This window comes from Carcharodon carcharias, chromosome 7 (assembly GCF_017639515.1).
Source record: "Carcharodon carcharias isolate sCarCar2 chromosome 7, sCarCar2.pri, whole genome shotgun sequence".
Taxonomy (NCBI): Eukaryota; Metazoa; Chordata; class Chondrichthyes; order Lamniformes; family Lamnidae; genus Carcharodon; species Carcharodon carcharias.
Window position 1 is genome coordinate 49,914,654 of NC_054473.1, and position 14,190 is coordinate 49,928,843.

Here is a 14,190-nt window from a genome sequence, read left to right on the forward strand (position 1 = left end):
GCACTTTAATAACAATTTCACCACCAGCATATTTTTATGTAGTGTTTTTATCACAATAAAACGGCCCACTAAATGTCTACTTGCCATCATATGGAATGCAGCCCAAGGCCCTGAAAACACTTCTTAATGGGGATGTGAACAGATGGGGGAAATGAGTGCATCTATCTTGTGTCAATCTTAGATTGCTTTCTTTGATGCCTGAGTTTCTGTGCAGGGAAGAAGTAGTTTAAGAGAGGACATATGTGAAGGCTCTTGTGGTTCCTAGGAGAGATTTCAGGAAGGTAGTACATAGTATTGATGATATGGAGGACAAGATGGGAGAGCCTACCTACTTCCCCTTGACATTCAATGGCATTTCCCTTGCTGAATCCCCCACTATTAACATCCTCGGGGTTACCATTGAGCAGAAACTGAACTGGACTAGCGATATATAAATACTGTGGCTACAACAGCAGGTCAGAGGTGGGAATTCTACAGTGGGTGGCTCAGCTTCTAAATCCCAAAAGCCTGTCCACCAACTACAAGGCACAATTCAGGAGTGTGATGAAATACTCTCCAATTGCCTGAATGAGTACAGCTCCAACAACACTCAAGAAGCTTGACACCATCCAGGACAAAGCAGCCTGCTTGATTGACACCCCATCAACTACCTTAAACATTCACTCCCTTCACCACTGGCGCACAGTGGCAGCAGTATGTACCATCTACAAGATGCACTGTAGCAACCTAAGGCTTCTTTGACCGCACCTCCCAAACCTCCAACCTCTATCACCCAGAAGGATAAGGACAGCAAGTAGATGAGAACATCAGCACCTGCAAGTTCTCTTCCTAAGTCACACATCGTCCTGACTCAGAAATATATCGCCATTTCTTCATCAAACTCCTGAAACGCTCTACCTAACAGCATTGTGGGAATGCCTTCACCACATGGACTGCGCCAGTTCAAGAAGGTGGCTAACGACCATCACCTCCAGGGCAATTAGTGATGAACATTAACTGCCGGCCTTGCCAGTGGTGCCCGCACCCCGTGAACAAAACAGAAAATTGACCATTTTTTTCTGATTTATCTCCTTATACCTGGCTAACTTGGGGAAGCCAATACCAATTATTGCACTGAGCACCTTTATGGACATTGCTGGAGTTGGTATTCACTGCCATGGTTGTCTTCTTTTATTGGCATGCCAATGCCAAAAGTTAGCTGCTCCTTCACTGGATTTCTGACAAGATAACTTCAATTGAAAAGTCTGCAAATTCGAGGGCCCTAAAGAGACATTGCAGTGATTAAAATTTTTACTGGCCTGCATTTTTGTCCTCTCCCCCACTTCTTGCTGCGAGCAATAAGCTTCCTATAGAAGGAACAGGTAGCACTTAAATCCCTCTTCAAATATTTAATAAAGGTCCTTGAAGGGACATTTGGGTGGAGTCATGGCAGCACAGTGAGTAAAATCCAACCCTGTTCTTCTGCTGGCGACCACTGGTTATTTGCTGGTTTGTATTCTGAATATTATTTTCTTTTTTCTTAACTCAGATGTATCAAAAATGAGCCGCGTAAAGTATTTATTCATAACAACCATCTTGTGTGATATCAATAGAATTGAAGAAAAATAACTTGTCGTGGCATTGAAAGGAGCAGTGTCAGAACATGTTTTTATATTCCATTTGCCGTGGTAGTATGTATTACCAAAGACCAAGTCCTGTTTATTCTGCAAAAACTCTCATTTCTGTTGTGAATTTTGAGAGAGTAGGGAAACCTGCCAGCTGTTCACATTGGGAAGTACGTGAAATATTGATGAAAATTGTAAGGCTGGGGTAGATAGGGAGTATATGATGAATGAAAAGAAATTTGTATGAGAGAGAGAGAAAGGTAGTTTTCTGGGAAAGAGAATGAGCCAGTCTTTTGAGTGGTTTCCAGTTTTGTGTGCATTAAGAATCATATTCGTTCCAGCGACGGTAGGCAACCTTCACAGACCCCTAAAATTAACCTGATTGGCAAATCTACATGTGCATTATAAATTTGTCCGAGCTGTTGCTATTTTGTTTCTGTCAACTTGTATAAAATAAAAGTCAAAAATTTTTTAGTGCAAGTTGTAATGTGGCAAATGGTGCATTTATTTAATCTATGCACGCATCAGTCATCAAATTTGCTTCAGTGCAATCAAATGATTATAATTAAAATTTGAGGGATGGGCCTCCTCTTTTTTGGCACTTACTTTGATCTATATCTGTCTGGGTCTTTTGCCTCATAGATCATATTGACAAATTTGCTAATTGGACTGAATTTTGTGTACAGATGACTCTAATTATCAAATAGACTTGACATGATGATCATTATTGTCTGTACAGCATAGCACCATCTGGATGTGTAAATGAAGAATATTAGAGTCTAGACAGAAATGCATCTTCTGTGTTGAATTTTGCAGTGTTGGAAATTGTCTGAGAGTTTGTCAGATGATATTATGTTTTTAACTAGTGGCTTTGGTTTTGAAAGACCAGTTTACAGTAAACCCAGATAGTTGCATTTGGTTTAGTTTAATCAGCCTTATACCCTATGAATACAAGTCCATAGCTGAAAAGTTATACTGTATCACGAATTAGAAAGCTCACTGTTAAGCCACAAGAAAGATGTAGAAAGTGTAATTATCATACTAATGTACTGGGTCAACAATTATTCTAAGGTTAAAGTAATGTTGAGTATTTTCAGCCTTTTCTGTTTTTATTTAGGAAATATGTTTGTTCCATACTTTCAGAATCATTTGTGTCCATTTCACTTAGACACTGAACCTTCACCAATTGCGGGCAAGATTCTAATTGCCAGAGTACTGTTATCTGGTTGGCCAGTAACTGTGAAAACATTGCTCACATACATAATATTTCTCCCAAGAGTGGGTATTTATCAATCCAAGTCTCCCGAGGATTGTGCATTCATGTTGCAGGGTATCCTTACAGATTTATCACTTCAGAAAATTAAATATTGAGCCCTTCTGCTGACCTTTTCTTTAAAAATAAGTTCTCAAATACATAATCATCCTTACCACATCAAACATTGCCAATCCTATCTCACCAATTCATTACAAGTAGTTTATATTTTTATACTGATGAGGTAAGATTACAGTACATTTTGAAGCCAAGAAATTAGAATAAAAGTATCCATGGAAATTGTCAGGAAGATATAATAATGTTATTGGAATTTATTGTAAAATAGTGGTACCTGTGCCTCTATATGTGTGTGTGTGTGTGTGTGTGTGTGTGTGTGTGTGTGTGTAAGACTTAATCGGATTAAAGGCAGCTGGTCTGAAGGCATTGATGTAAACATGGGGAAAGTTTAGGATGTAAGGAGTTAAAGGACGTTTACATTTTTAAATAAACCAGACTAGATTGTTTTCAAAAGATGGAGTGAAATATTACACCAAGCCAGGTGGAGTTCAGAAACAGTGTGTTCATTTTTCCCAAATATTACTGGTAAAACTTAGTACTATTGAGAGATTTTTATTATCAGAAAGGTAAAGTCCAAAGACTTAGTGAAACAATGGGAATTTGCACTCAAAGGGGAAAATATTTATAAAGAAGCAAAGGCTGCGTGTAAGGGTAGGCATTTTATGATCTAACAAGTGTGAATAGCCTTCAGCATCTATGCCTCAAGCTGCTGTATTCAAAGAACTGAAGTTAGGAAAATTCACTTTGAATTCGACTGGTTCAGGGTATTGTGTGTCACCTTGCCTGGGTCTTTTAAAGCCTGTGTCTTACTGTTGCCGTAACGAAAGTGTAACCGGGAGTCAGATTAAGTAAGGGATTTAGAAGTTATTATAGTAGTAATTTGTAGACATATGTATATGCTTAAAAATCATTTTTCTTGTTACTAAATGTTTAATCTGGTTTTGTAAAAACCTATAAGACTTGGTGGTCTTATAACTACTGAATTCAAGGCATGCATCTCAAAATTTATACAAATAGCAAAACAAGTTGTGGCAGTTGTTTCAAGTTTCTCTTTGGGATTTGAGCAGCTCAGCATTCACCATCGGCTGTGCCATGAGAAAATAAATTTATGAAGAACCACCAAACCATTTTCCGTGGTACTTATTTCAGTGAGAATGATTGAACAATTTTTTAGATTGATAGCCAACGTAAGGTTCTTTCAGTTAAACCACAGTTTCATAGAATACTCCTGCTCACTGTTACTGCTTTTGTCATGTTTGAGTGGCTGAATTCTGCTACCTAAGTGGACAAATTAATATGTTCAAACCCAATTAACTATTTTTGGAGGTTAATTTTCCATAACATCATTGTTCCATAATACCATCCATATCATTGAGGACTTCATTGAATTCATTTTCAGAGAAAATGCTGTGGAAATCCTTTGGAATTATTTGCTCTACTTTGTCTCTTAATTGTTAGGACATCTTTGTTACTGCAGCCGTGTTTCAGGAATGGGGCTTGCTTCTTGTGCTCCTCTGATCTCATTAGTTCAATTTACTAGCAATAGTTACTCTGTAGTTTTTAAAAAATCGTCCTAATTCCTGCTGCAGTGCAAGTCTACCTGGCCTTCAGTACCTTGCCCTGTTCTTCATATGGGTCCAGATAGTGTGTGTCAGCAAAATACTTGAATCTGGGATTGTATCAAGACTAAACTCAATCCAACCTTACCTAATGCCCAAGTTTATTTTCAACAGTTACCGGAGGCAAAGTTCATGGATCTATTCTTGCCTTTGTTCTATCTGAAGGTTTCGAAGCAAATTGCAGCACCTATGCCACCATCTTGTTAATTCAGTGCAGAGTGAGAATTGAATCTGGGACCTCTGATCTTTATGGGTCAGTTGTGCATTGCTTTCACCAACTGAGCAATTGGAAAATGAGCAGAGAGTTTCATATATTTTTGCTCGCACCTTACATTGGTACCTGATACAGGGAAGGAAATTGATGACATGTGTTTACAATAAAGCTTGAAACGTTGCAGAACTTACAATGTTTAGGGCCCTTCACCATCTTGCTCCAGAGTCCATTACATCAGTTTTGTGTATTGTAACCAAGATCTCTGCTCCAATACTGTATTGATATCTGCATTTATCCTGATCCAGGGTGATCTTGTTTTATAAGTTTACTGTATTGCTTCCCTTGATCTGGAGCAGTCAAGATGTTGAGGATTGAATAGCACTGGCCTTGCTAAAACCCAGGTATAATCCTGCAAAGGTCCCATGTGAGGGGAAAATATTGCCAGTCTCTAATTTTATAGCCTATTTCTATTACTGTTGAGAATGAATTTAACAGTTTGTTGCATTAATGTTCCCAAGTAATTTTATCTGAATAATTATTGTTGTCTTCTCTCCTTCTTCCAGGGCATCCTAGGACTCTACAGGGGCTATGGAAGTACAGTGAAACGAGAGGTCAGAAATCCCATACACGTCTTACCTGTATCTATATTCTATATATGTGTGTGTATATATATATATATATATATAAAATATTTTTTTTGAAGTTTGACGCAACTGATTTTTCTTACTTAGAGTTCCATAGAGCAATTGTAGTAGTGATAAAATGACTGTGTCCAACATTTAAAAATACATTTCTCCCATTTATTCCTGCCCCTTCTTTCCACTCCTCCCCTCCAAATTGGAAAAACCCATCTGTGTGACTTTACAATGGTAGAAATTAGCAGCTAGCAATCTCTCTTTATGGAATATGCGTGACGGATGTTTGCTTGTATTGTTGATGAACGTGCGCTTGCATTCTCATTGTATTTGATAACTTAGTTTTGAAAAGAAACAGCTCTGTGGCTGAATGAGTCAGGTCAGTGAAGATTGTATTTTCTGGCCTTGTAGAATTTAAAAGATGATGGGATCATTTAAAGTCCATGATATTTACTGCGTACAGCATTATATTTCATAAACTTAATTTATTGCTAACTTTTTATAGAGAGGGCCACAAAGAAATGAGAGGATGAGATTTAGATTTTTTTTGCAGTCAGTATTTTTGAAAATAAGTACGTAAAACATGGTAGATATGATGATCAGGATAAAATTAATTTTGCCAGTGGTTGAACACGTCACTGTCTCGCGATATTAGCAAAAGTGGATCTCTGCGGAGTGCAGTAGGTCCCAAGGATTGCCATCAATCCAGTTGGTTCTTTCAAAATATTCAAAGAGCTATTATTTTCCTGTTGGGTGTTTTTAAATAGACTGATATTATTTATCACAATGCTCAGCGGCTGACAAACTCTGAAATAAAACAGACATTGCTGGAAATACTCAGCAGGTCAGGCAACACCTGTAGAGAGGAATGGAGTTAACATTTCAAGTTAATAATCTTTCATCAGAACAGGACTGACCAACTCTGCCTGGGTGTTATTTTGGTTGATACCAGGGTATGGCAGTTTGGTTCCTTGACCTTGTGGAAAAGCTTTTCTGCGATATATTTTGTATAATGATTTTCACAACCTCAATGAACATCCAGTGACATGCTTTTGAATCGTAATGTAGGCAAATGTGACACCCACCTTATGCAGAGTAGGATCCCAAAAAATACCAATAAGATTAATGGCCAGATATTTTACAATGTAAAATGGCAAAATAATCACTTGGAACACAGCAAGGAATAAGTACTTTACATTCCAAGCACTCATCTCCAGGGTTATATTCCTCTTTAAGTACAATAGTTCTTTGATAATGTGCCATGGTTGTGGCTAAATTTGAAGACAGTTTAAAATAATTTGATATTAGAGTAATTTATAGATAGTAGACAACTATTTTGGTTTGTGCCTATGGGATTTTCTGATCTTCTCACAATATCCTAACTAAAAAAAATCATTTGAATTAGATATTAAGTATGACAGTTTATCTTTCTACTGTATGTTTCAATATCTATTCACCTTTATTTTCACTCCCTCCGAGAACCTCATTAATTGACCATATAAAGTTAGTGGAAAATTGCATAGACAAGTAACATCTGGCTTATAATCACTATCTGGAGCCTACATTAGTCTTATGAGTAGAAGGAAATGACTTCTACACAAGTATGAATGTTACGCTATTGCGATACAAGTAATTTGCATAAAGTTACAGATGTGTGATTTCTTCATCAGAATTTAAGGCAGTACAATTATTCAGGCCGTTTGGTAACATTTTTACTCTGTTTACTTAATTTCAAAATAAATTGAAATACTTTAAGCATTTCTGAAATTAATTGTAGACAGGTGTTCTGTAGTTAAAAATGTTATTGACATTGATGAATGTTGTAGTAGTCACTGTATATGACGCGGCAGGTGTGAGCAGGTTGGTAAAGTATATTCAATATTTTCTCAAACAGCATATTACTTAGTGAGTCCTAATTGATGGTCAGTCCCTGTAGCAATTCTGTTCCATTGCTCCATTAATATTATGTTTTATCCATTTTTGAGGAACCCTGTGACTCTCGCACCCTAAAATCCTTTGTGCATTTCTTTAAGTTAAAGGTTGCCAAGCTACAATCTTGTATATGTTATTCAAGCTGTTGGTAACAAATTTTGATGAATGCTTTTGCATGTCTCGTGAGGCATGTATAAGCACAATATGGAATTTGAGTGTTGAGATACATGCATTTGAATCCATAGCAACTGATGTAACCATGCAGCTTTTAACTTCATAAAACAAAATAGTAGAAAATAGAGTAATGAGAGACCGAGTTTTTTGATATGTCCGTGTAGCATCCAAAGCCCTAGAAAAATCTACAACAGTTTCAAATGTTTAGTTTTTTTAAAATCTAGAATTGGCCCTGACCACTGCAGGATTAATGACACATGACTGCCCTAGACAAATAGTTATCTTTGTTGTACGATGGCTTTGAGTGGTTTCCTACTCCCTGGATTTTAAAGTTAGCTCACTGCACTGTAGAATCAGACCTTACTCTGTGAATGAAATGCAGTGGCTCAAAATTGGACACAACTTTTACGTATATGTGGAGGCATTGTAGAAAGATTTACTTTATGTGGATGGCTCCTGTGCATATGCTGTACATACCAGGTTGTAGCAAGTAAAAAACTTATCTGGAGGTTCTCCAGCTATTCGATCCTCTTCACACTGGTGGTCATCTGGTGGAACAGTTACAGAACAAGTCCATTCAGGGTGAAGTTTATAACCGCTGTCACAACTTGATGATATTATTGGATCCAGAGTGTTACGTTTGAATGAGCTTTGGATGGGTGGGTTAACTGCCTGTCCAGAAATAGCCATTAAAATCAGAAATGGTAGCATATGGGGGCTCTTTGGTCAATAAGCAGCCTAGACCATTTTAACTCCCCACCTGCCCTGGATCTGCTGGGATGATCAGGTTAAAATACCCTCCTATCACATGCCTGTTGGCAGTCTTAACAGAGAATTCTGGTACATAACATAAATAGCAACAGGAGTAGACCATTCATCCCCTCAAGCCTGCTCTGCCATTCAATAAGTTCATGGCTGATGAACTTGTGTTTCGATTTCCACATTGCCATCTAATCCCGATAACCTTTGATTCCCTTGCCTAACAAGAATCTATCTACTTCTGCCTTAAAAATATTCAATGACCCTGCTTCCACCACCTCCTGAGGCAGTGTTCCAAATATGCACAACCGTCAGGAAAAATTTCTCCTCACCCCTGTCCTAAAAGGACGACCCCTAATTTTAAAACAGTGCCCCCTAGTTCTCGATTCACCCACAAGAGGAAACATCCTTTCGATGTCCACCTTCGATGTCCACCTTTGCATTTTGGAAGGTCTAATACAGGCAGGAATTATACAGTAAACGGCAGAACTCTAAGTGCATTGACGGGCATAGGGATCTGGGTTTACAGGTCCACAGGTCACTGAAAGTGGCAATGCAGGTGGATAAGGTAGTCAGGAAAGCATATGGCATGCTTGCCTTCATTGGCAAGGGTATTCAGTATAAAAGCTGGGAAGTCATGGTGTAGCTGTATAGAGCCTTGGTTAGGCTACAGTTGGAATATTGCGTGCAATTCTGGTCGCTACATTACCAGAAGGATATTGAGACATTGGAGAGGGTGCAGAGGAGGTTTACCAGGTTGCTGCTTGGTCTGGAGGTTATTAGCTATGAGGAGAGGTTGGAGAAACTCGGATTGTTCTCACCAGAGCGATGGAGATTGAGGGACGCTTGATGGAAGTTTACAAAATTATGAGTGGCATGGACAGAGTAGATAGTCAGAAGCTTTTTCCCAGGGTGGAAGAGTCAATTACTAGGGGACATAGATTTAAGGTGAGAGGAGAAAACTATAGAGATGTGCGGGGCAAGTTTTTTATGCAGAGGGTAGTGAGTGTCTGGAATTCGCTGCCAGAGGAGGTGGTGGAAGCAGATACGGTAGTGGTGTTTAAGAGGCAGCTTGACAAATACATGAATAGGATGGGAATAGAGGGATACAGACCCCGGAAGTGCAAAATGTTTTAGTTGATGGGCAATATGATTGGAGCAGGCTTGGAGGGCCAAAGGGCCTGTTCCTGTGCTGTACTTTTCTTTGTTCTTTGTCAAGGCCCTTCAAACAAACCACCCCTCACTCTTCCAAACTCCAGTGGAAATAAGCCCAGGCAATGGCGTAGTGGTATTGTTGCTGGACTAATAATTGAGAGACCCAGGGTAATGCTCTGGGGATCCGGGTTCAAATGCTGCCACGCCAGATGAGTTCAATAAAAATCTGAATGACCATGAAACCATTGTCGATTGTTGTAAAAACCCATCGGGTTCATTACTGTCCTTAAGGAACCTGCTGTTCTCCAGACCACATGTAGGCCAGACTGCCCTCTGAACAAGGGCAGTTTGGGATGGGCAATAAATGTTTGCCTAGCCAGCGATGCCCACATAATGAATTAAAAAAAACCTTTCCTCATAAGACAACCCACTCATTCCAGGTATCAATCTAGTAAACCTCCTTTGAACTGTCTCCTTTGCATTTACAGCCTTCCTTAAATAAGGAGACAAAAGCTGCTACATTATTTGAGGTGCGATCTTACCAATGCCCTGTATAACTGAAGCACAACGTCCTTACTTTTATGTTCAGTCCTTCTCTTAATAAAGCTTAGCACTCCATTAGCCTTCTTAATTACTTGCTGTACCTGCATACTAACTTTTTGTGACTCATGTACCAGAACACCTGGATCCCTCTGCACCTCAGAATTATGCAGCCGTTCTCCACTTAAGTAATACTCTGCTTTTTTGTTCTTCCTGCTAAAGTGAACAACTTCACATCTTCCCACATTAAACTCCATTTGCCAGATCTTTGCCCACTCACTCAGTCTATCTGCAACCTCCTCATGTCCTCTTCGCAACATACTTTCCTACCCATCTTTGTGTCATCTACAAATTTAGCTACCATGTCTTCACTCCCCTCATCTAAGTCCCTGGTGTAAATTGTAAAAAGTTGAGGCCCCAGCACAGACCCCTGTGGGACTTCACTCGTTACATCCTGCCAATCAGAAAAAGACCAATTTATGCATAGTCTCTGCTTTCTGCCAGTCAGCCAACCTTCTATCCATGTTGATATGTTATCCCCTACACCATGTGCTTTTATTTTCCGTAATAACCCTTGATGTGGCACCTTTTCAAATGCCTTCTGGAAATAGAGTACTGTTAGGTTTGCTTAAGAATTGGCCATTTGTGTCGTTGTGGAAACTTCTCTGTTGGTGAGAAAGACACTGTACCAAGAACTAGATTCTGCTTTTAGATATAGGAATTTCATATGAGCCTTTCAATTGTCAACATCACCATTGCCTTCCAGTCCCCACAGCTTCAAATTTAGCACTTCATCTTTTTTTTAAATTATTTCATGACCTCACCCCTCCCTACCTTTGTAAATTCCTTCAGGTTAACAACCATGCACCCATACCCCTCTGAACTCTCGGTTCATCAGATCTCCTCTGTATTATATTTCCCTTCGCACCATCATTGCTGGTTGTGCCTTCAGATGTCTAGGCCCAATGATCTAGAATTTCTAACCATTGCTTTTCCACTTCCGTCTCCCTTTAGACTCTTAAAACTAACCTCCCACCCCTCCTAATATCACCTTTTTATTTATTATAATTAGCAAAGCGCTTTGAGATGCTCCTCTACATTTGGAGGCTTTGTATAAGTACAAAATATTTCTCCCCAATGGTGTTTTTATTCTCCTTGGAACAGCTTGTAGAGAAAGTCAGGATCATCAGCATTTAAGATGTCTTTATGCTTATTAAGTACACTTTTGAAGGCGTTTCCATGTTTTCTGTGAGAAAGTGACTTGCCTCCCTTCATGTGGATTTGGCTATGTTTGTGTGATGGTCAAGTGGCTGAACCATGATTCTAGCCTGTGCTAGAATTCTTTGAGATTCACTTTTCTTTATCAGAAAACAAGTTTGAATGGCACATGAAGGTTTGTTGCTCTGCTTTGCTGGAAACCAGTTCAATTTGAGTTGAGCTGCAGATTTCACTGGTCAGGATCCATTTGGGTGGGAACCTTAATGCAAATTAGCCAGTAATTTAAATTGAGGCTCAAACTGAGGGTATGTTGAATAATAAATAATTCAAAGGAAGCCAATTTGAATTAACTGTGCACTATCATTAGGGTTATGCATGCCCCTAATAGTAAATGAACGAATTTTATGTTGACATTGGAAAAATTAAAGGAGTTTCAAATACGACGATTGGTTACTTCTGGAACAATGCAAAGGACAATTCATGAAAGGTAAAAGGTTCCTTGATCTCAATAATTTCTATTACAATTACATGCAAAAACAATTACTGTGGGAAAGGTGGTGAAATACGAACAATATCTTCTTGAACAAAAACAGAATTACCTGGAAATGCTGCCAGACCTGCTGAGTTTTTCCAGGTAATTCTGTTTTTGTTTTGGATTTCCAGCATCCGCAGTTTTTTTGTTTTTATCTCTGTTGTTAATATCTTCTTGAATGTTTACTGCATGCTTGTTCACCCAGAGCTCTGTTTTTTGAGTTTAGATTCAGTGGTGAAAGGCATTTTTATTCGTCACTCCTCAGCCAGTGGCACATATAAACCTAACGAGTACCCTTTGATTGTCTCTTATAGTATTTAGGTTTATTTAGAAGATATAATATGCTGTGGCATATAGTTATTTTCAAAGCAAAAATGAATTTCATTTTTATCCTCTAATACCTAGCAGAAAGTCACATCAGCTTTTCTTTCCCCCAGCATATAAAAAGTAAAATCCTATCTAGTACTTATTTTCTGCCTCACTGAACAAGTGTTATTTAGCCTACCTCCATCTGGAAGCAGGAAAAGGGTAACAAGCTTTTTTTCTGATTTCTCTAAGGGGCTCTGAATAAATGAATAAATTTAGAGCCCAGTGAATACAGATTTTGCATACTAACAATTAGATAAAACACACAGCTACAAATGGATGCTATTCTCTTTAGAATTTGTTTTGACATATGTCACGTAGGTAATTAATTTTCAGTCTGCTATCTTCGTGTGAGATGTGACCCTGTCTAGATAACTTTGTTTACGGAAGATGGCAGAACTCCAGTGGCAATTTAATTGGGGTCTTTTCCATCATGTATATTCATTAACCAACCTTCAAAACTGTTTTCTGAAGAAATATTGCTTTTTTGTGTGTGCTTGTCGTATTGCGTAGTGGGACAAATTACTGACTAATGAAATGCTATTTCCTTTTAAAATTTAAAGAAATCACAAGTGACCTAGCATTTAGCATAAAACCTCACAAAGCTTCTTGCTGAGCAGTTATTAATATCCTCTCCCTTATCAGTAAAATTATTATGCTAGAACATTGAGAATTGAAATTTGCATTTTATGTACTGCCCTCACCAAATATCTAAATGTTCCAGTTGTCATGAGGACAGCCGAAAGATTTTCTAGTAACAAGTATTTTCATATATGGGTGCAGGATTAAAGATTGTGAAATGAATTAAAAATGGAGCTAAGGCTGAGGGACAATATTCTGTTGATCACTTAACAAGCAAGCAGCACTGCCATAAGCTGAGACATTTCTTTCACATGTTAGATTATTTGCTTTTAAACAGCGGTTAAGTCAATTGCACCACTGTTTACTTCAGCAAATGATTAGAATATTCATGCATTTGACCACCAGGCAGCTTCGTATTCCATGTTGTATGAGAAATCTGAGTTTAGAATCTTTTACCATTATCCATAAATCTCACAAGGTATTCTTCCTGAATGCCTGGAGTGCATGCATTTCTGACTTAGCAAGGTGTTTCTGATTTTTACAGTGGCTCTGCATTGAGGTCTCAGAACATTTGTTCCTGCTCTTGAGCAGCACCCTCACTGTGTCCCTGACTCAGACACAAGCAATGCTTCTTTGTGTGCTTCCTGGAACATTAACCAACGAGCAAAAAGAAAAGACGTTTGACCAATGAAGAGAAAACCACTGACAGATGTTTGTGACAGAAACTACAATGTAATGTGTAACAATCTGGGAATATTGCTCACATGTGCAGCACAGAAAGGTTGTGAACAGAGAAAACTCGAGCAAGGGAGCAAATGAAAGGATCAAAAGCAGAGGACTGTAGCGGAGACGCTGTTTCAGTCGGAGCTGCTTTAAAAAAACAGGCAGGTTGTGGAATCCCATGACAGGCATCCCTAAAATGGTAGGGTGAGGGAGAATTAAAAGAAGAGAAAATAAGAGAAACTGGAAAACTGCCGCTGTCTTAACAGTGTCTTTTGCGAGTATAATTGTGTGGGTTTTTTTGTGCAAATAGGATTTTTTTAAGAACATGAAGTTGTTTTGTGAGCATTTTGACTGGCTCGTGTCATTTATTTATTTAACCTCTGAAAAATATCATGGGTTAATAAAAAATGTATAGCAGTTCCAAGATTCAACTTTTAAAAGTTTAAAATTGAGAGTTTCTAAATTATCAAGTCAAAATTTGCTGAAAAAAATTAATTATCAAAGTGACTCAAGTGTCAGTGGTGTTGTGTGTCACAAATAGGCAACTAATCAGTATGTTAGTATCCTTCCAACATGTCTACACACAAGTTCCAAAATTTAAATTATATTTGTTATAGCTGTCAGTATTTTTATTTTAGTCCATTAAAAGCAATTACTTGTTGCACAGAACTACACAGAAGGTCTAAAAGGTATTCCTTAAAATGGGTTTTGTGAATAGTCAGAGTGGAGTCAGAAATGACAGGACTGCACTCACTAAAACTGTAAGCTGTGGGTCTCCATTTTTCTCTGTATTGCGCCACACCCTCC

General features: G+C 38.4%; 1 protein-coding gene across 4 annotated transcripts in view; it reads left to right on the forward strand.

Moving 5' to 3' along the window:
- The window catches only part of slc25a26 (solute carrier family 25 member 26), a 229,124-nt gene that overhangs the window by 54,088 nt on the left and 160,846 nt on the right, over positions 1–14,190 (forward strand). For all 4 annotated transcript variants that reach the window (XM_041191564.1, XM_041191567.1, XM_041191566.1 and 1 more), the window contains exon 5: positions 5,331–5,378. In XM_041191564.1, the coding sequence (XP_041047498.1) occupies positions 5,331–5,378 (48 nt within the window). The remainder of the gene's footprint in view (positions 1–5,330; positions 5,379–14,190) is intronic.